General features: G+C 44.0%; 2 protein-coding genes across 2 annotated transcripts; one reads left to right on the forward strand and one right to left on the reverse strand.

The window, feature by feature from the left end:
- Positions 1-3,966: 3,966 nt before the first annotated feature.
- cct7 (chaperonin containing TCP1, subunit 7 (eta)) lies at positions 3,967-9,180 on the forward strand. The gene is made up of 12 exons (XM_079215907.1): positions 3,967-4,000; positions 5,137-5,220; positions 5,313-5,382; positions 5,471-5,577; positions 5,686-5,864; positions 5,957-6,128; positions 6,404-6,568; positions 6,686-6,874; positions 7,144-7,241; positions 7,331-7,463; positions 7,951-8,157; positions 8,279-9,180. Exons 1-12 carry the CDS (start codon positions 3,995-3,997, stop codon positions 8,507-8,509), a joined length of 1,641 nt encoding a protein of 546 aa, XP_079072033.1. The 5' UTR covers positions 3,967-3,994; the 3' UTR covers positions 8,510-9,180.
- Positions 9,181-10,636: 1,456 nt separating this feature from the next.
- Positions 10,637-19,828, reverse strand: hspa12b (heat shock protein 12B; the record flags this gene model as incomplete). Its single annotated transcript, XM_079216048.1, is given in 13 exon segments — positions 10,637-11,134; positions 11,213-11,403; positions 11,501-11,604; positions 11,701-12,025; positions 12,028-12,141; positions 13,376-13,462; positions 16,273-16,450; positions 17,691-17,807; positions 18,070-18,174; positions 18,513-18,699; positions 18,786-18,910; positions 19,296-19,378; positions 19,783-19,828. Coding segments are annotated over 13 exon segments (2,160 nt in total).
- Between the last annotated feature and the right edge of the window lie 2,245 nt (positions 19,829-22,073).

Below are 22,073 nucleotides of genomic sequence, written 5' to 3' on the forward strand. Positions count from 1 at the left end.
CAATGTACTGAAGCTACACAGCTTTTTTCATACTTTTATCTCGTTTTTTTTTTCGATTGAAACGTTTAATCTTTTCATGTATATCGCCATGTTTCATGTCTTAATGCCTCTTTATTGTTTATGTAAAGCACATTTACATTTTTACAACATCAGAATCAGAACCATTTATTGCCATGTTTGTTTTCACATACAAGGAATTTGGCCTGGTGGGAGGTGCATAACATTTAACATTTAACAATAAACATTTAACATTTAACAATAAACATTTTGTTTATTGTTAAACATTTTGTTGCTGTTTGAGGCAAGGCAAGGCAAGTTTATTTGTATAGCACATTTCAACAACAAGGCGATTCAAAGTGCTTCACATAAAACCATTAAAAGCATCAAAACATAATGCAGATTTAAAAACAGTTAAGAAAGCATTAAAACAGTCAAAAAGCAAAATAAAAAATAAAAGTTGAATAAAAGTTGCAGTGCAGTTTAAGAAATAATAAAATGCAGTCGTGAGATGCAGCAATTGAATCTGGATCAATTAAAGACAACAGCAAACAGAAAAGTCTTCAATGTGGACTTAAAGGAGCTGAGGTGGGGGGTAAAGAGCTAAATAATACTTATAGCAGATCCTGAGGATCAAACTCACATGTGAAGAGTAGGCTCACAGCATATAGGAGGAAACACTGTCAAGTGTGATATATGTTCATGCAAATCTTTCATGTTTGGTGTTTCTGAAGGTTCATCCTTTTTCCAATAATACCCTCACCGCAGAGTAAACAGTTGAAACAAACCCAGCTGCCCCGTAGAGCGCCAGTCATACTGAATTGTTCTTTACAGCCACATTACTGTCAACACTGGACCATTTCTCTGCAGTATGAACGGAGCCGCTGTGAACTCTTCTTTCTCACCCTCACTGTATTACTGGTTTGAGTGTGGCCCTTATAACAACGATGATACTGGCACATTAAGAGGACCTCCGGCCGGCTTCCTCATCCTCCAAATCACCTTCTGCTTTGAATTACTCTCCGGCGCTCCGCTAAACCTCTGGCTCATCTGTCACATCCTCCGGCAAAGGTAAATATCTTCTTTTACATTTTGGTTTAATGTCATGACATAGCATGTTGAGTCGTAATGCATCTTCAATGAAAATGAAAATAAAAAATTACCATTTTAATAAGGCATACAGGTAGAGCCGTATCCAACTTCTCGCGAAACTTTCTTTTTGTGTTTTGTGTATGTATTTGGTATTAATCCACTTTTATTATAGCTTTAATATAATTTATTAACTCTAAAGGTCAAAGGTTGCCGGCGTCCCTCCCGCAGACTTCTTCCCCCTCCACCTGGCCCTCACCCAGATGTCCTTATACCTGGCCCTCCTTCCATTCTTTGCCAATCACTTTCTGTGGCAGAGTGCCGTGGTGCAGAACCTGGTGTCATTCCTGAACTCGATGGTGTTCATTATGAAGCCGCTGCTCCTCTGTCTGGTGTGTGTGGAGCGTTACATTGCTGTGGTGCGACCCCTCGACTATCAACGGTAAAACCACACACAAGGTTGACGTCCTTAGACATGTTGAACATGCAACCTTTTGCATGAATACATGGGATCATATTCCTGAAGACTGGCGGCTTCTATTTCATAACAGCCCACAATTTAGTACATCATTACCTTCAACTTTTGTTTCTTCAGACCTCAAAATCATTTTTCGAAGTTCACATATAATAAGTATTATAAGTTTTAATGTCCTCTGTGTCTATGGAGGAACTTTGTTCTCGCATTCTACTCTTGTTATATGACGATGATGACATAAAGATGTGGAGCATCATGTGTGACTCTCTTCTCTCTATTCCCCCTCTTTCCCTTCCCTCCAGGGTCAAGACGCCTCAGTATAAATGGGGATCTGTGATTGTCTCATGGTGCATTTATGTCATCATGGCTTTCGGTGCTATTTATTGGCGCTCTCCCATCACTCTGTGTCTGGTGTTCCTCCCCGTTCTAGCTATAAGCACCTTCTGTAGCCTGTCTGTTCTCAAAACATTAAAAAAGCCTCCGCCGGGGCACACAGGGGTAATGGAGGAGGAGGAGAAGAAGAAGAAGAAAGGGGAGGAGGAGCGAGAGACTGGCGAACAGGGGAGTCGAGGAGTGAAGGTGGACGATGGGAAAAAAGAGCAAAGCAGAACGAATGAAAGAGGGAGCAAGGCAGAGGGGACGAAAGTTGGACGGCGCAAGCTGAAGGGAAAAGGAGTGATGAATTCCACGAAGAAGAAAGCCTTCATCAACATTGTCATCATCCAGGCTGTCCTCACACTCAACTACCTCCCCATGATCGTCACCATGCCCATGGAGGGACTGGTTCCAGCTCCTGTCCTGCGCTGTCAGTACGTGGCCATGGCTGTAGCTGCTGCAGAAAGCTGCAGCTACCTGCAGCCTCTGCTCTACCTGCACAGGTTGGGCCGGCTGCCATGCATGATGTCACAAAACCCCTAGTTCAACTGGCGTATCGCAACAGGGTGGACGTTTTTTGTCTTGATTTAATTTCCATCTTTGCTATATAGAGTTTTACCAACTAAGCTTATGAATGCATGTTCAAGCCGAAAAACGTCTAATTTTGGACTTTATGTTTGGTTGTACGTGAAATTGTATTTTTTTTAAACCCTGATTAAAAATGTTCAGTTCCATTATCATGATTCGTGAGAGATGGTTTGCACTGTAGTTCATGCTATTATGATTATGATTAAAGTCTGATGTCTCATGTCTAATGTATGCACCTTCCGCCTAGAAAAATTCCTTGTTTGTGTAAACATTCCTGGCAAATAAACGGTTTCTGATTCTGATTCTGTTGGCATTGCAAGAAATGATAGCGTGATGGTGGAAAACCATTGCTACTATATGTGAATGATAAAGAATGTGTTGCGTAATGCTAACCTGTGTATTATTATTATTGGTTTTAGTATGTATTTTATTTATTTATTATATTCTCTTCCTGTTTTTTTATGTTATATGTTTACGATGTCTTTGTTCTGTGTGATCTCTTTTGAAAAGCAATAAAAGTTTCCAATTTGCTCTGACTACATTTTTTGAATTTACGGCGGTTTTGTTTCCATCATAGTATGCAAAGCCACATGTGTGCTTAATATGGGATGCTAATAGTTGGTGACATGGAAATGATGCCACATGAACTCATGCATGTCGGCTCTGAATTTGTATATTCTGACAACTTTCCACACGGCAATGCAGGTTCCCTCCAGAGAGTTTGCCTATATGATATGACTTGCTCAGCATTTTGAGACTTAATATTTTATTTATTTATTTCTTTTTATTTCTTTTTTTACAGATAGTCCTTTAAAAATAAGAAAGAATAAAAGTAATTAACATCTGACAAAGAAAGACCAAAATACTTGCTTAACATTTTAATGGATATGATGACCATGCAGGTGGAGTCGTTTGTCTCCCAGAGGAGATTATTATGAGAAGATTACAAAACAAACAAATAAATAAATAGACAAAAATATTACGAAATAAAATGTGGCAGCAAGGCCAAAATGAACTTTTGAAAAGGGGCATAGGGAAATAAAAATGTATATAATGAAATTGAAAAAATGCTACAAACCCAGTTATTATGAAAATAACAACAATGATAAAACATATATGATTTCATAATATTTTTTTTATAATGTCTTACTTTATGTCACAATGTATTGGTTGGTTTATACTTTTTACACAATATATGATCGTTCCTTTGAGAATGTCCTCTTTGTGAATTAGACATTTAACATTCTCTGGCTCCATAATAGTGATTTATATTAACAGTATTTGCGCACGAGAAGCTTGTTTATCAAAAACCCTGTGATTAAATTCAGAACATTTGTAAAAATATAAAATTCATATAATAGTTGACGAAACGCTGCATCGTGTTCTTGAACGCACCGCGAACGCCTCTTGAAATCGCAAAGCATTGTGGGATTGGACGCCGGTGGAAAGCTTCTCGAAGGAACTGCAAAGATGATGGTGAGTGAGTTAGCATTCATGCCCAAACTCAAACGTATAATCCGCGTTCATCCTGCAGTTTGTCAGCGGGGTTTTGCATCTGGACTATTCGCAATTTAGAAGATTCCCAATTGCCTTCATTTGGAAGCGATTATTTAGTGAAAAATATTTTAAACCATGTTTTATTTGTTAGCTTGACTGTTAGCATCGTAGCGGAACCAACGTCAATGGGCGTAAACGATGCTCACGGGGATGCTCGCTAAGCTAGCTTGCTAGCTAGCTGGTCTCTTTGTAACATGTCTAGCTGTCGTTAACGGCTCTGCTGCCGAAGTGCGTTAACTTAAATGTTTATCTCGAGCTATTGGTCTCTCAGCAGACATGCCCAAAGATTATGGTCAGGTATCCGTGACTGAGTATTAAAAACTAGACAAAGTTGATGCGTCATTTACATTGTCAACTAATGATCAGATAACATTATATTTAGTACATATAATAAGGTTTGAGTCTGCTACAGTGCGCAGTAATGTTAGCAGACTGTAAACAGACATCCGGCTTCTGACGTCTGATGGGGAAACAAAAGCATCACACCCTTCTGCTCCAGCACCAGACACCGTGTGTTTTTCCCCTTCAGGTTATATCCTTAAATGGTCAAGTAATCAAACTTAAAGACTGTTTAATATAATAATATATAGTCTTGTAAATCTTGTGGTAGGACAATATGGGAAGTTTGAAACAAATCACTGTTCAATACAATGAAGAATGCTGCACATTTTATACACCCCTCCTAAAAATAAAAAAAATTTCATTTTCTTTTTTTATTACAGTTTGCTTTATGATCCGACTTATCACAACATTTTAGTAAAACATGATCGGTAACATTGTTTTATGAATGAAAACCAGTTTCAACACTGCATTTGTGTTTAAACTTAACTTTGTCATGGTTCCTACTGGTACTAATACTAATACTCTGTATTGTGTGGTCATTACAAAAAGCCTAGGTTTTAGATAACTAGTGAAGGACACGCCGCTTCAGTATACCTTACTTATTTTAAATGATTGTTTTGGATTCAGCGTTCTTGATTCCCTAACTTTTTATTTCCTGCATTTTGCTTCTCTCAATCATTATTTCTTTTATCCCTTTCCGTCCCGCTCTTCAGAACCCACAGGTAATCCTGCTGAAGGAAGGAACCGACTCGTCTCAGGGCGTTCCCCAGCTCGTCAGTAACATCAATGCCTGCCAGGTCAGAAAATACAAAGTTTCCCCTTGGTTGTGTGTGTGTTTACCAAATATGTACCTAATGTACTAAATGCACCTGTGGGTTGTCTTTTCCAGGTGATTGCTGAGGCTGTCCGGACCACCCTTGGGCCCAGGGGGATGGACAAACTGATGGTGGATGGCAGAGGTGAGGAGAGCGGTGTAGACACTGATGGAAGGAACGGAGTACGGGTTGAGTTCACCCTCACCAACGTGTGATTGATTGTGTTTTCCAGGTAAGGCCACAATCTCCAACGATGGAGCCACCATCCTGAAACTGCTGGATGTGATTCACCCCGCAGCCAAGACCCTGGTGGACATCGCCCGCTCCCAGGATGCTGAGGTGAGAAGTGTTTTTTTAAGGTTTAAGGCCTTATGATAACTAAAAGGTTGTGGTTGAAATGTTCTCCCTGTCAGACAATAGGTTTTCATAATGTTCTTTAATCCTCAGGTCGGTGATGGCACCACCTCCGTCACTCTCCTGGCTGCTGAGTTCTTGAAGCAGCTTAAGTCGTATGTGGAGGACGGCCTGCACCCACAGACCATCATCAGAGCGTTCCGCACTGCCACCCACCTCGCCGTCAGCAAGATCAAGGAGATCGCCGTCTCTGTGAAGAAAGAAGACAAACAGTAAGCACACGTTATTTACATGGCAGAGCATTTGAGGTTTGATCTATCCCCTGAGCAAAGTAGTAATAACCCCCACCCCCCGATCCCCTCAGAGAGCATAGGCAGTTGCTGGAGAAGTGTGCAGCCACAGCCCTGAACTCCAAGCTAATTGCCGGTCAGAAGGAGTTCTTTTCCAAAATGGTGGTGGACGCTGTCATGTCTCTGGACGAGCTGCTGTCTCTGAAGATGATTGGCATCAAGAAGGTCCAGGGAGGAGCCCTTGAGGTTTGTATCTTTTACTTTGACTCTCACTTAAACAAAGCTTGCCTCTGAAAGTGTTAAGACACAAGTTATGACGGTACGGGGTTAGAGAAACGAGTTCATGGGTCAGTCATGGAAGATTTAGTTGAATAAATTAATAACAATTTAGAAATAAGCTTTACATTAGTCGAGTTTACTTCAACACCTCTTGTCACTCTTTCCTGGTTATTATTTTTTTGTCTTCATTTTTTAAATTTGAAATCCACCCACGTCACACTTTCTATATTCCTATTTCACAGGAGTCCCATTTGGTCTCTGGGGTTGCGTTCAAGAAGACCTTTTCCTACGCCGGGTTCGAGATGCAGCCTAAACGCTATGATAATCCAAAGATTGCTTTGCTCAATGTGGAGCTGGAGCTGAAGGCTGAGAAGGATAACGCTGAGATCCGCGTGAACTGTGTGGAGGTATGAACACCACACCTCAACACGGCATCAGGATGGGAAACCTGGACATGTTGTAATGTTAATCTTTTATCCTGGTGCCCTGTTAAATCTTTTGACTTTCTTTGCCCTTTTCTGCAGGACTACCAGGCCATCGTGGACGCAGAGTGGGACATCCTGTACGACAAACTGGATAAGATCCATAAGTCAGGAGCCAAGGTGGTTTTGTCCAAGTTGCCCATCGGAGATGTGGCCACCCAGTACTTTGCTGACAGAGACCTGTTCTGTGCTGGCAGGGTGCAGGAGGAGGATCTGAAGAGGACCATGATGGTAGGACACGGACAGACTGAATACGATATCTTTATTCTCTGTATACTTAAAGGATGAGCATGGATGACTTGTTTTACAGTTATGGCTTTCAGCTGTCTATCCCTAAGCTCAACTTGAATAGTATTGTGAGGGGTAAACAAGATTGTCAAACAAATGCTTAAAATGTATATACAGGAATGTATAATATTGTTTAATCTATTTGTTGCAAACCTATATTTATTATGTAAAAATTCACTTGAGCAAGACTGACTGTTTAATGTGACCTCCAGGCCTGCGGTGGCTCCATCCAGACCACAGTCAGTGCCCTGACAGACAACGTCCTGGGACGGTGTGACCTCTTTGAGGAGTCCCAGGTTGGAGGAGAGAGGTAAGGAGGACACGTTGACATTGTATGTACACGACGCGAAAACCAGGAGTCTCTATGACCGCTCACACCCCTCACGTCTGTGTCTGCAGGTATAACTTCTTTAAGGGCTGTCCGAAGGCGAAGACATGCACCATCATCCTGAGGGGCGGAGCTGAGCAGTTCACAGAGGAGACGGAGCGATCTCTGCACGATGCCATCATGATCGTACGCAGAGCCATCAAGGTCAGTCGTCTCATGGAGCCATTAGGAGTATACAGTAACACTTATTTATTTACAGCACTGTGTTGCTAGTGAGTCTACCTGTATGACTCGTTGTGTTACGACAATTCATAAGTCATAAACCAGTCTGGTTTGAAAATAGTTTAACTTTTCAATTTGTAAGTTATTCCTTGATGCTTAATTCAAGGAAATTGTTGATTCACAGCAGACATTTTGAAAAGCACAGATGTATTTAATAACTTTAATGATGGCTGCATTCCACTTTGGGGAGGTCCTGGTCTATTTATAGTGGCTCGCTGTAACACTTAATGGAACTGAGCAATTAAGTTATTGTTACCAATTTCACCTGAGCTTTTCCTTCTACGGAAAATTGTCTGTCGTGGAAAAAAGGTCTGTTTGATTTCAAACTAGAACCTCAACTCGGTTTGATCAGTCCGCACATCTGTGTGTGCTGCCAGCAATCCACTGACAGTTCTTAACCCGTTTCCAGAATGACTCCATCGTCGCGGGTGGAGGAGCCATCGAGATGGAGCTGTCCAAGTACCTGCGGGACTATTCCAGGACCATCCCTGGAAAACAGCAGCTGCTGATTGGCGTGTACGCAAAGGCTCTGGAGATCATCCCCAGACAGCTGTGTGACAACGCCGGCTTCGATGCCACCAACATCCTGAACAAGCTGCGCGCCAAGCACGCACAGGTTGGAAATGAAATGCAATATGTTCACCTCGTCCTACTCTGGATTTGAATAGAGCACTTGGCATCAAACCTTCATTTTGAGATGTGGAGCGGTAAATAAATCTGTGCTCTTCATTTTCCAGCAGGGCGGTATGTGGTACGGCGTGGATATCAACAACGAGGACATCGCAGACAATTTCGCCGCCTGCGTCTGGGAGCCCTCCATCGTGAGGATCAATGCTCTGACGGCGGCGTCCGAGGCAGCCTGCCTCATCCTGTCTGTGGATGAGACGATCAAGAACCCACGCAGCAGTATGGATGGGCCTCCTGGCGGTGGCAGAGGCCGAGGCCGCGGGAGACCCCATGCTCACTAAGAGAAGCAAGAACAAAGCCTAATTTTGAACTGGCATTAAAATCCAAATGCAGATAGAGGATTGTGTCTTCAGCACAGTTCTGGTAACATTTACACATAGATGCAAAGATAGTGTTGAATCTCGTCGCGTTTGACCTGCATATGGATTTGAATCCTAGATAGAATTGGGTGTTGTAAACCGTCATGCACACGTTGCAAATGGCAAGTTGAGTGAAACGGATAAAGGGGGGTGGGGGGGAGTGAGAAGTTCATCTGGTAATTTCAAGACGGATTCTTTGGACGTAGTGAAAGGTGGCTCATATTTCTTGTTTTCGTTGTCACCTGTTTGTTTTTCACTTGGTAAGGTCTGTTTTAACATTTCACGCCTTGCATCTTTCCATGTGTAGCCAATTCACTGAGAAATGGATTTGAAATACAAGAAGAATGGAACTAGTCCCCCTTTTCGTTTTGAACTAAACGCACTCCTGTACCCTCCGTGTTTGCTCCTCTCTGACCTGAAGCAGCTGTTCCATCATTTCTAATCTGGTTTTGTGGTATGCGACAAACTGATGTGTAACATGGGAAGTAAAGCACTGATAAACATGTTGAGCAGTTCTGAACCATTCATTGTTTTGGTTGTGTGAAACTATTTATTGGACCATTCTCATCAATAAATTCACAGCTGAAATCATACTGCTTTTTTTCACGTTATTTCATACATTTGGTCAACAATGAGGACGGAACAGAGTTTCCTGGCCCGGTGGTCTGTAAATAGAAGTAAAGCATGGTACAAGAGATTTTATTTTAATGTAAAATGTAAGGCCATGGATGATATTAGAATACTGTAAGGATGATGCTTTGCTTATCACTTTGCAACCTGCACAGATTAAAAGAAGCGGGGTTAGGTTAGCAAAATGAACATGATACAGCGGCTGCTAATCTAACATGATTACAGTTTATTACAGCATACACAACATGCATAGTGGCTTTAAATGGGACACAACAGGATGTCTTTAGGTGGGAAAGTTTGTGAAATTGATACAATAAAGACTATAGTTAGACCAAAGAAAACCCAACTAAAGCGTTCATCCCTTTTAAATGCATTTAGCCTTTAGTCTTCCTCAGTGGATAGTTTACTCCGTTGTATGTAACTTCAGTCACGTTTTACCATGCGAGCCATCTCCATAATAACTGAGCCCACTCCATCTACTGAAAGACCGATGAGGTTGAAAGCAACTGGACGGGCTAGCGAGTGTACTCCCATTTGTCTATGTGAATAATAAAGTATAATCTGGAGAAGTAGCTTGTCACACAGATGATGCTCTTACACTGGTTTGCAATGAAAAATTGAATGGTGATGTACTTCATGAAAAACATGCAAATTCTGCAATAATAGCGCAGTCCTTCCCAGTGAAGGAACCTCAGCAGTGTTTCCTGCATGCTGGGAACCTTTAACTGCCTATATGGCCTCCAGCTTGTAGTTCAGTCTTTTTGCCACTAGGTCGAGCACAACAACAGTCACAATGGAGAAACAAAGCTGCAGACCAGGTAGCTGTATCAATATCTGGTATATGGAGAGTGGAATAGGATTTAAATGAGGTATCAGACAGAACGTGTGACATATCCCTGTATAACCCATTATATAGTCTTCATATTTAACAAATAAGATGAGTGAGTCTCACTCTAGGTAGTTTAATGCAATACTTAAAATACACCTCGTTACAGCAGGGATGGGTACTCAGCCACCTGCTGGCATTAGATACAGACTTCATACAAGTGTTCCTGTGAATAATTTCTGGGCAAGAAATGCCTCCGACAGGATAATGTGGTGTGTTGTGACACCAAATTCATGTCGTCTTTTCTTGGACGTAGAGGGCGCCCTACCCTTCAGTTGAGGAGATGCTGACACGTTGTTTTTAGTGTGTACTTATGAAGGCTGGAGAGTTTTAAAAAAATACAAAATTGTTCCCCTCATGACCTTTTTGCTACTCTAATGAATAAACGTCAAGCATAAATGTCTGAATTACAGGATGTGAGTTTTTTCGACGCCGACGCCCAAAGTACCAGTTTTTTTTCTACAGTTATCATCCCTAGAATCAGTTATTTGTCCTATGTTTTTCCAATCCTCGTCTCTACTTCCTGCTCCTCCTCAGTTAGACAGGAAGTCTATGGAAGCCCGGACGGAGCGGTTAGACATGACGTCAACAGCTGTGACTTTGATCTCCGTGTCTCCAAACTGCATGGTCGCCCTGATCTCTCTCCTGTCTGGGCCTGCTTCTCCTCCTCCTCCTCCTCCTCCTCCTCCTGCTCCTCCCACTGTCCCCGGTAGTGGTAACGGTTCCGGTAGGTCCAAAGTTATCGTCCCACACTTCCTGACTCCGGGGTCGGTGATGTAGTTGACGTCATCCACCGAGCTGCAGTAGATGTTTATGATGATCTTCCTCTGGCCCAGGCGAGCGGGTGTGTAGCTCCGCCTCACGACCTCGCCCAGAGCCACCGACTGGTCGACGCAGACGAAGCGGTCGAGGATGTCGGTGCACCACTCGCGACCCTCCTTGATGAGGAGTTTGTCGCGAGGGTGGCGCCCCTCCACGAACCGGTTCAAGACGCCGACGCCGTAGATCAGAGGGCATCGACGCACTCTGACCTGAGAGAGGGAGGGAGGATGTTAGAACTGCCCATCAAAGAGCTTTTCTGTTACCAACGGCTGATCCAGAGCACTCACCACGGTGGGATCCAGCCCGAAGAGCACGGCGCCCTTCAGTATGGTCAGCCCGACGTCATGGGGGATGATGATGCGACACGCCCGCCCCAGGGCTCTCTGGACCGCCTTCTGCAACATGGGCGACTCTGCGAAACCGCCGACCAGGAAGAGGAAACGCACACCGCGCACCTCCGGCTTCGCCATCAGCTCCTCTGTGAGGGAAGGTTGGAAGATCTTTAATTTCATACATCCAACTCTTCGTCCCATGATCCACCTTGTTTGGACGGTGTGAGAGAGTCTGTTTCTCACCAATGTGTTTGAGGATACCGACGATGGTGGGCTGGAAGAGCTCGTTCATGGCTTCCTGTGTCAGCCGCAGCATCCCCTGGGACGACCACTTCACTATGTTCATACTGACACACACACACACACCCACACACGGAGCGTTAGCGTCTTTGGTGCTCCACACACACAAAATCAACCCATTGTTCAATCAGACGTCCACTCACTTGCTCCTCCTCAGGGCGGCCTCCACACTCTGCCCCTTGTGTCTCTTGTAGAAGTCGATGAAAGAGAAAGGCAGGGAGATGTTGAGGGCGTTGGCCCGGCCCGGCGCCGCTGTCCGTTTCCTCGCCTCGAACGCGATGGTGAGGTCCACCCAGGCCGCCGGCCGCTTGGCTTTGAAGCTCTGGATGAAGTCCTCACCGAAGATCTGGCACAGCATGGCTTCGAAGGCCAGGTCTACTCCGACGGAACCGTACGGACCGCCTGGAGGGAAAACTACAGTTTGGAAGCCGCATTTTTTTTTTTTTTGGTGTGTTTGAGCCGATTGTGAGTGTTCGTACCTGAAGCCTTGTAGAGCTCTTTGAGGGTCCCCTGTGGCTGCTCGATCTGATGGACTGTCAGGTCGACTGTTCCTCCTCCGCAGTCGGCAACAATATACCTGTCACCTACACAAAGAGAGCACAAAGACTTCAGTGTCTTGGGAACACCACGTATTTTAAAAATAAAATGTTAATAACTGCCTTATCGGTTTGATTTTAGGACCAGGAAATATTTGACATAGCTGTAGGAACATGCTGTTTCTCCTCAATTTGACAGAGGAAATTGTGGATTGTGGATAACGTGTCTCCATTTTTGTGGAATGTCTAAATGTCATGTTTTGTGTGTGTGTGTGTGTGTGTGTGTGTGTGTGTGTGTGTGTGTGTGTTCCCCTGAAACTCTTCAATCCGCAGACCTTGAAACATAAACAATCTCCAGGCATTTTTTGATGCTGCGCTCCCTCTGCTGGTGCACACAGATGTTTATGATCTGTAAAGCGATAAGAGCTGGTTTTAACTTAGTTACCCTGACTTTAGCTGACCACACCCTTTATGGGCACATATGGGTGAGCGAGAAAGCGAGACGGTGGACAGCAACAAGTGTGACAAATGAAGGAAGGAAGGATGAGAAGAAAATGCAAGAGGAGGACGGACTCTCCCCGTCTGCACTGTCAGACGGGGAGAGTCCCGTGGGCTGGGTCCTTGGTCTGTGTGTGTGTGTGTGTGTGTGTGTGTGTGTGTGTGTGTGTGTGTGTGTGTGTGTGTGTGTGTGTGTGTGTGCATGTGGGGACAGGAAAGGGAGCAGAAAAGGTCAGCAAAGGGCGCGTGGCTCCTCAGATTGTTGTCATGGCTCAACAGAGAGCAAAGACTGTGTAAAACCGCAGATATGGGCGAGTTTAATTGTCCCTTGGTAGGATTTTATCATCTCAGGCAAAACTGGACACTGGATTATTAATTTGTTTACATTTTTTTAATTACACCCCACATTAATAATGATCAGTTTACTCTTGCAACATTTACACTTTATTTTTTCTCCAAATTTAAGCACTACAGTGCAAATATTGTAGATGAAGTGTGAAAACAGCAACCACGCTGGACTGGAAGAGAACACAGCGAATGCAGTAAATAAAACGGAGGGTTAGTAGAAATGAGAGAGGAGGCGTGTCTGCTGCTAAAAGTTAACCAGCTGGGGTTAAAAAAAGTCAAAACCATCAATATCTCCGGCATGTGGGGTCTGTCTGTCCCCTTCACACACACACACACACACACACACACACACACACACACACACACACACACACACACACACACACACACACACACACACACACACACACACACACACACACACACACACACTTACCAGTCTGTAGCTCAGACCATAGCTCTCCGGTTCCACTCTCCACCAGAAAGGTCCTGCTGTGTCTCGATCGCCTCAGCTGCTCCCTCGCTGCAACGAGCGAACACAAAGCTGAATACACACAGGTACACCACATGCCTCTGTTTTTTTACACACATTTGGAAAAGCTTAGGTCGTGAAATCAGTTCAAAAAGTCACAGTGAGGCAAAAGATAATGGGTGAAAGTCATTCAAAAATGCAGCTCTCCAGTTCTTCAGGGGCATAGCGGGGGTTTCTGGGTCCCAGTGGCACAAGCAGGAGTTGCTCCGGGCCCCTCTTTTCTTAGAATAAACAATTCCACAAGAATGTATGTGGACTCCTGTCTTTCTGTGAAAACACATCAGGTCAGCTTGTGTTAAACTGATGCTCAATGCATTCTGGCTCGAGCCAAAGCATACGCTTTCAACCCCACGAAGATAAATGTTTTGTAATTTATGCCACAAGGTTGAGACAAGTTCCATAAGCCATGAGGCCATGATATTTACCCGATGAATAGTGTCAATTACGTTTTTTTTTAGATCCAAGCAAAAAAAGAAAAACCCTGATGTCCTGATGTTTTCACATAACAGAAGCAATTTGTTGGAAACGCTCTCACGTGTCAACTTTCTCTTCGCTCTCGACATGTAAACCGCAGGTTGAGATTATGGATGCAGGCCAACGAAGGCAAAACACACACTTTACACACAGCTGCCAGAAATACCAAACACCTGACAGCCTGTTTAACAGAGCAGATACACGCAGAGGCCTTCCTTCATGCAAGTAAACCCAAGCAATGAGACAATGAGATCTTTTAAGATGACAAATCACTGCAGATCAAAGGAGCGAAAGAAGGACGATGGGATAAAAAGGTCATATTTCTCCATCGCTGGCTTTTAATAACACAAACTCGTTGACAAGGTTACGACGAAGCTTGGGTCCCGATGTAATTGTATGTGTCTTGTAATAGGTTTGGAGTGAAATCCTTGAATAATTTCTGTATTTTTTACCAAGTTCCCTCAAACCACACCACGATAATTAGAAAAGAAAGACGGAAAGAAAGAGCAATTATTGAGCAACAACGACTACATTGTCCCAAAAGCAATAATGTGTGTGTGTGTGTGTGTGTGTGTGTGTGTGTGTGTGTGTGTGTCTTTTGCTTTGTATGGCGGTGATGAATGAAAAGTCTGGAAACCATTTACATGAAACAGCAGAAAAAAGTGTGTGTGTGTGTGTGTGTGTGTGTGTGTGTGTGTGTGTGTGTGTGTGTGTGTGTGTGTGTGTGTGTGTGTAAGTTAATGACTCCCTGTGCTATCTTTGGAAACGAAATGAGGTGGAATAGCAGCTAAAGATAGTAAAAGCCATGACGACCATGATGCCGTGTGTGTGTGTGTGTGTGTGTGTGTGTATGTGTGTGTGTGTGTGTGTGTGTGTGTGTGTGTGTGTGTGTGTGTGTGTGTGTGTAAATACTGCATGTCTGTTTGTGTGGTAGTCTGTGTCTGCAGAGCACTGCGACCTGGCAGAAAGAAAGTTGGAGGGGGAGGGAACATTAAAGACAGGAGGAAAAGAAAGACAAATGAAGGCGAGTGAAGGAGAGGGAGAATGACAAGCCGGGAGGGGGTGAGATCATAGTCTCGCTGCACCTTGTTCCAATTACAATATCCTGTGCCGAGTGTGTGTTGTCATGTGTGTGTGTGCACACTCTCTGTGTGCGTGGCACTGACTGCATATGTGTAAGTGGGCCTGTGCCGGGGATTTTGGACGGCGTGTTCGTTCTCTGAATTATGCATCCATCTCCTTGTTCGCTCTTTGCTGCAATTTAGTACCATTTTCCTGTAGCTGTTATTCAGCCATATAACCTTTTGGATCCACATACAAGTTGCAAAGTAAGAAGAAGTCGCTTGTAACCAAAACCTACAGAGGATTATCATCCAACTGTGCAGTTCCGCTCAGTTCTATGGAGTTTTAGCTTCTTTCCGCTCATTGTTTTGGTTTTGATTCACTCTCATCAGCATCTTTTTCAGACTCAACAGGACACTATTTATTTTTTTGTGTGCAGAAATTCTCTGATACACTCCACTTTTCGCAAAGCCTAGCACCAATGACTGACATGTAACATACAGAGTGGCGCACTTAGCATGTTTCCCTCTAAAGCGGGGACCCAAACAGAGCTTGAATATTGGAATTACATTATTTGGATGGCCAGAAACCCAACTTCAATGCTAATATTGCTCTGTACCTTCTGGGTGTGTACATAGGGAACTGTCTGCATAGCCGGTTGCTGTGTCTACGGTGTATAGAGCAAAAAATGTAAGTCGCTTTGGATAAAAGCGTCAGCTAAATGAAATGAAATGTAATGTAATGTAATGTAATACACGTTTGCCAAATAAACCTTTTTGAAACAGCTTCTCATCTTTTGTAGTGATGATTCAACCAGAAGAGTTGTATTGCCCATGCTCTGCTCTCTTGACATGCATTGTCTGTGCAGCCAGTCAACCCTGGATGCCCCACAACACGATGCAATAATGAATTGAAAAGCCACATTGCCACAAAAAAAAACATGAGATATAGAAAAAATGCTAAGTCATCTGAGGAAAAACCACAAGTAGTATCTGAAGTCAGATCTCACACAGAAACAAACCCAGTTGGCTCTTTGCATAAACCACAATCCCCAAGTGGAATCCCACAACATTTCCAGGAACACACTGTGGTTTCATGCTTTTGCTAATGACAACGTCCCCCAGAACATGCACACAACCACACGCACACACACACACACACACGCACACACACACACACACACACACACACACACACACACACACACACACGCGCACACACAGACATAAAAAAAAGTCCCACATAGAAACTCTCTCTTCACTTACCTTGTCTGAAGCTGGAGTCAAAGGGCCGGGACCCTTCTGGATCAAAGCCATTCGTGATTGGCTGCAAGCTCAGGTCAAGCACCTGGTGGAGGCGGAGCTTGCGGCAGTAAATGGACGCAGCTTCGGGTTCCAGTGCGATGAGGAGCTGCTCGGGACAGTCGGGAGACACCAGACCCGCCTGGAGGACATAAGACAGAAAGAGAGGGAGAGAAACATTTCAGATCACATTGAGATACGAAGGGGGCTGAACAAGAGAAAGAAAAGAGTTTGACATACTAGTACTGCAAAAAGGCCACTACATCATGCTTTTTGACATGTATGTAGATACTGCTTTGGTCTGTATATACAATTCCTAAGCACCATTAGGAGAGGAGAGTTGATATATAAGCACAGAATTGATTTATTGGGTGTAAAGTTGAGTGGCTGGAATGATGGTGTGTGTGTGTGTGTGTGTGTGTGTGTGTGTGTGTGTGTGTGTGTGTGTGTGTGTGTATGTGTGCGTGCGCACAGGGCGGGGGTCTGGACACCACTTCCTGTGTTTGTATGCCGGTCTCCCTCATTGTTCACTTGTGATGACATCATCACCAGGAAGTACACACACCCCGACGGCCTCAAGCTGGGAGCCAGCGCAGGGTGTGTGTGCCTATATGCCAGTGTGTATGCATAAGACTGTTTATGTATGTACCTGGGTGAGTGAAGGGCAGATGAGAGATACTGTGTGTGTGTGTGTACATTTGAAAATTTAACAGAAAGAGAACAAGAATAAGCATTAAAGGTAAAAAGGTCTTTCCAATGGACCTTTTGCATATGTACTGTACAAGTGCAGACTCTCTCTCTTAAACATACACACACACACACTCACACACACACACACACACACACACACACACACACACACACACACAGGTCGATCCATTCTCATTGATGTGTATTGTGATCGGAACCCCTGCATTCCTGTCCATGTACGTACACTTCCTACAAGTCATTGTGACTCGTTCAGCACAGCGAGTGTGTGTGTTGATGGGAAGATATACGAGAAGGATGGAGACAGCGTGCAGCGTTATGATCTGTGTGTATGTCTGTATGTGTGTGTGTGTGTGTGTGTGTTTGTGTGTGTATAGTAAGTGATCCTCCATGGGAACATTTGTCTCATGCCTTATACGCTGCATTTCTTTCCATCTCCCTGTTTTTCCTCTCTACACGTATGTACGGTTCTGGCAGCCACACACTTTGGACAATTGCCGTTGTTCAGTCAAAACCATAAAGCCCTCAACTTTTCATGAAGATAATTAATAATAAAGGGGTTTTAATTTGGTCAGACCAGAGCAAGATGGTAGCCTCTTCCATATCTATTGCGCTGTGCGTGGATTCATGAATATGTACTGTGTGTGTGTGTGTGTGTGTGTGTGTGTTCATACCAGATATGCAGCCTCTCTCATGAACTGTTTGGCAGGTTGTTTCCACACAGCGGGGACTGTGATTACCCATCTGATCCCCTCTCCCTCCAGCACCGATGACGACAAGTCCTTCACCTCCTAAAACAGGATCAACGAAACACTGTCTTTGTTAAAACGCTCAAAAGTGAACTCAAGTTATGAGCGCCCATCAAAGCAAAGCACTTTAGGAGCTACGGTGCCGGTAACATTCAAATCATCGCCACACCTTGGCTTGCAAAGTAAAGGTTTACACCTATAAGCCATCATTATGTAAATACACTGCACGTGTAAAATCCAGTGCATAAACGTGTCCACCATGAGGCATCATACTGCGATCATGAACTGTGACTTTAAAGTGCACCTTTAGAGCATGTTCCCTGAAGAAGTGCAGGGCGTGAGAAAAGACCTCGATGGCTCTGACCCTCCGTCCGTTGACCGCCTCCAGCTCCGTCTCCATGGTGAGGTCCTGCAGCAAACACAGCCGCAACTGCTCAAACACTGCAGCGAGGACAAGTCATCGTTTCTGATGCTTAAGGCCTTAAAGTCATTTTGTATTGCACTTTCGTAAAGTTGGGAGACTTGTGAGAGAAAGAGTAAAAAGCAGAAACATGGAACCAGTTGAGGGGAAAGATATCCAGATAGTTAAGTCCTATTATCGTTAAAAACACTGCATACTACACTTCCCACAATGCAATTTGCTGCTAATTGGCCCTTTTTGTCCGAATGTATGATGTAAAATATGCTTTCTGTCACTTTGACCCATATATTTCCTCTTTCTCATCTGATTCTCCTGAGGTCTCTTACACTTGTGCTGTGGATCTTCATCTTGAACTTATCGAAGTAGAGCCAGTGCCGGGCCTCCTCTGGGTCCAGGTCGTGGTAGAAGTCCCGGGCCGCAAACCCAAAACTGTGGAACCGCAAATCAGGAGTCAGTAGCAGACAAGTCGGGCTCTTCTGATTGGCCACCCCTGGGTCGCCGCCCTCCCAGCGCCTGCACGGGAAGGCAGAGGAAAAGGCGTTAAAGGGAGAAAATAAAAGAACAGAATTGAATTAAGGACAATTCACACAAGTTCCTACTTCATCATGTGAATGGCTTCTGAGTCCTGCGTGAAGCTGAACGCGTAGCCGCTGGAGGTTGTCCCAAAGTCTATCGCCACGACAACTGAGAACGGACAGGACATCCTGGGTCTGTTCTCCACCATCTGAAAGGGAGAGTTTGAGTGATTGGTACACGGTACAGATCGGAGAATAATTCTTCATGATTACTATTTGATACATTGCCATGTAAACTGGTTCAGATAGGAACTGTTACCCTCATCCTCCTCTCATCCCCTCCTTTAGTGCTGAAATGAAAACTTTCTTTCCCACAGATTGCAGGCTTTTATTGGGGAATGAGTTAAGTCTGCACTTCACTTTAAGTTCTGAGTGTAAATGTTTTTATAAACCACTAATGACAGTGAGAAGTGGATGTGGGTTTACAGGTCGTGTTTAGGAGCGAAATATAAAGAAAATAAGTAGAAACGGGATTGGGTGAGTGCACGTGTCTGTGGTGAGTGTGTGTGTGTGTGTGTGTTTGTTTATAGTTACCGGTGAGGGTGAGGGTGTGAGCGGGGTGATGCTGCAGTCATTTCTAGCTGTCGCAGGTGATGACGGGGCTGATAAATTATCACCTGGGAATGAATGGAGGAAGACAAAGAGGAGGAGGAAAGGAAAGAGAAATGTCATGATACGCAGTGGTAGCTAACTATTCAAATCTCAAAGCGCCAATGAACGGAATAGCCCAAATAAATCTTTGTGTTTGAGGCGATATGCAGCCACTCCCTTATTGGATTGTCATCATGAACACAACACCTTATGTTTCCTGACCTGACACTCCAGTTGTCGAATGGAATGTTTTTTACTGAACTGGAATGACTGGAATCTGATTAGAGCAATACTTCCCAAGTGGGAGAGGGACATGGAGAGGTCGGCGTGTTCACAGATAACCAGAGAGAGAAGTGAGTCATTTCGACAAGGTAGCCGTGGTAACGTAGCATGTGTGTAAACAGTACAGTACTGTATATTTTAGTCTCACCGGGTATCCGCAGTCCGCTGGGGCCCGGCTGCACCGCGTCAGCCATCTTTACGGGAGCCAGGGTCTGCGGAGAAACACACCAACGGCAACACAGTGCAAATAGAATAATGAATGAGTTATGGCCTCCAAAGAAAATGGAGTAAAAACAAAGAAGTGGGGGCAATGTTGAGCACACCAAAGATTTTCTTTGGCCGAGGAGGGGAAGTGAAGGAGACACACCCCGACCATCTTTCACAGCGCACTTGAACTTCAAGTTCCCAGCTACTATGACTGCTCAGGGGCCATTCACCGGTCGCTTTGGGAAGATTTCAGGTTTGAGTTTATGAATCAGAATGTCTGCCAAATACTAAATATGTAAATGTTATATGAGTCATATTCTTGTCTGGGTTAAACAAACAAGAAAGCGTGGAAATGTGGGAGAAACTGTTTATTGAGTTGTCTCTATGTCGAATGTATTTCCTCCTGCACATGCATTTACTTTGTGTCTTTGTGAGTATGTGTGTGTGTGTGTGTGTGTGTGTGTGCGTGTGTGTGTGTGTGTGTTGGTTTACATTGGCTTGTGTGTGTGTGTGTGTGTGTGTGTGTGTGTGTGTGTGTTATCTGAGCCAGGAGCAAACTAAACAGAAGAGCCCAATGAAACAAAGCTGTGTTTGTTTGAAGCTCGTTCTGTAAGTGTGTGATTCAGAAAGTGAGAGGAATAGAGTGTGAGTTGGCTTTGCGTACATGCACGCAACATCTGCCAGCCTTGATTCATCCATGTGCACGAAACATTGAATGTGTACAGTTGTGCATGTGTGCATCACTGGCTTTCTTTCCACAGTGTCTGTCCTTGCTGTTTGATGATAAAACCAGAGGTTGAAACTTCACATCTCTCCCCTGCTTCATCTCTCTTGCACATCATTTTTTCTTTCCTTCTGTTTCTGTTACATCCCGTCGTCTCTGTAAGATCAATGTGCGGTGGACGATTTACCTCCCCACCCCCCTTTTACCCCTCAATTCTTTTCTTCTCTCTCTCCCTTTCTCAGACACACAACTTTGATCTTGCAGGGAATCAGCAGAACGAGTAACTCGGACTCCCCCGAGACAATACAGTAAGGACAGATTGTGCAACAACCTCCACTTTTATGCAACATTATCTCTAGAGGTCTCTTACTTTTAGCATACGGAAGATTGACCGGCCAGGCAGGCTTTTTGTAGTCCTCATTATCATGCAGTTTTGACAGTTCATTACTGAACCATTAATGCAAACCAATACGAACATGCAAGTGTGTAGTTTAGAATCTAAAGAGCAACTCAAAAGAGAGCATACAATACAAGTTTTGATGAACGCATTTGTCCAAAACTGCTTATGAAAAATTCATTCAACCGCCAAAGGAACAAGACCAACATGTCATCAACAATTATAAGTGTTTTGGATCTTAACTCACCTCTTTGTATGCTGCTGCAACACTATGCCCTTGTTCTATTTTCGCCTCTCCAAAAGTATTCCCCAACACTCCAGTCCGAAGTTTGGAGTAAGGGCGGGAGATGGAGAGGAGAAGAACAGGAGGAAACTGTGACTGGAAAGGATGCTTCCCTAGAAATCCCTTGTTACAAAAGTAAGACTTCCCAGCTGCATCTGCAGAAAAATGTAGAAATTCCCTAGTTGCAAACGACGAGTTGCAACCTTAAAAAAAGGACTATTTTTCTTGTTCTTTTCCTGAGAAAAGAATAACTTTTCCCAATGAAGTTCTGAGTTGGATTTTGTAGTTCTGTCTCTCTGCAGCCGAGCTTGCCGTCTCTTCGCTCTACGCAGGAATGTTAGAGAAAAGTGGTGACACACACACACATACACACACACACAAGTTGGAAGAGTGGGAGGGCTGTGACAGCGCATATGGGGGGAATGCTGGGGGATTAACCTCACTGGGAAATTGTGGTGTGTGTGTGTTGGAGACTGAGGGTGGAGTATTCCAGAGCAGGCGGTGTATTAAGTCATCTTGCCCTCTCCATCCCCTCCCACTCCTCCATATCTATCCTTCCTCTGTTTAATTAGCTCTTCCTGTCCTCCTCTTTGCTTCTCTTTTCATCTCCTCACATGCTTTCGCTTTGCTTTAATGATGTGTCTGTCTTTGTCTCCTTCCACTTCTTTGTCTTCATTCTTTTACTTTCCTTGTTGCTGTAGCTGCCCCGTTAACCTTTTCATAACCTTTATGTACAACTTTGCAGACAAAAGCAGGAAGCAGCCAGGTGTATTCTGTTGACATGCAACAAACGATGAACAATTTAAAAATGCAAATGGTTCAGTGAAT

The sequence above is a fragment of the Taurulus bubalis genome (genome assembly GCF_910589615.1).
Source record: "Taurulus bubalis genome assembly, chromosome: 3".
Taxonomy (NCBI): domain Eukaryota; kingdom Metazoa; phylum Chordata; class Actinopteri; order Perciformes; family Cottidae; genus Taurulus; species Taurulus bubalis.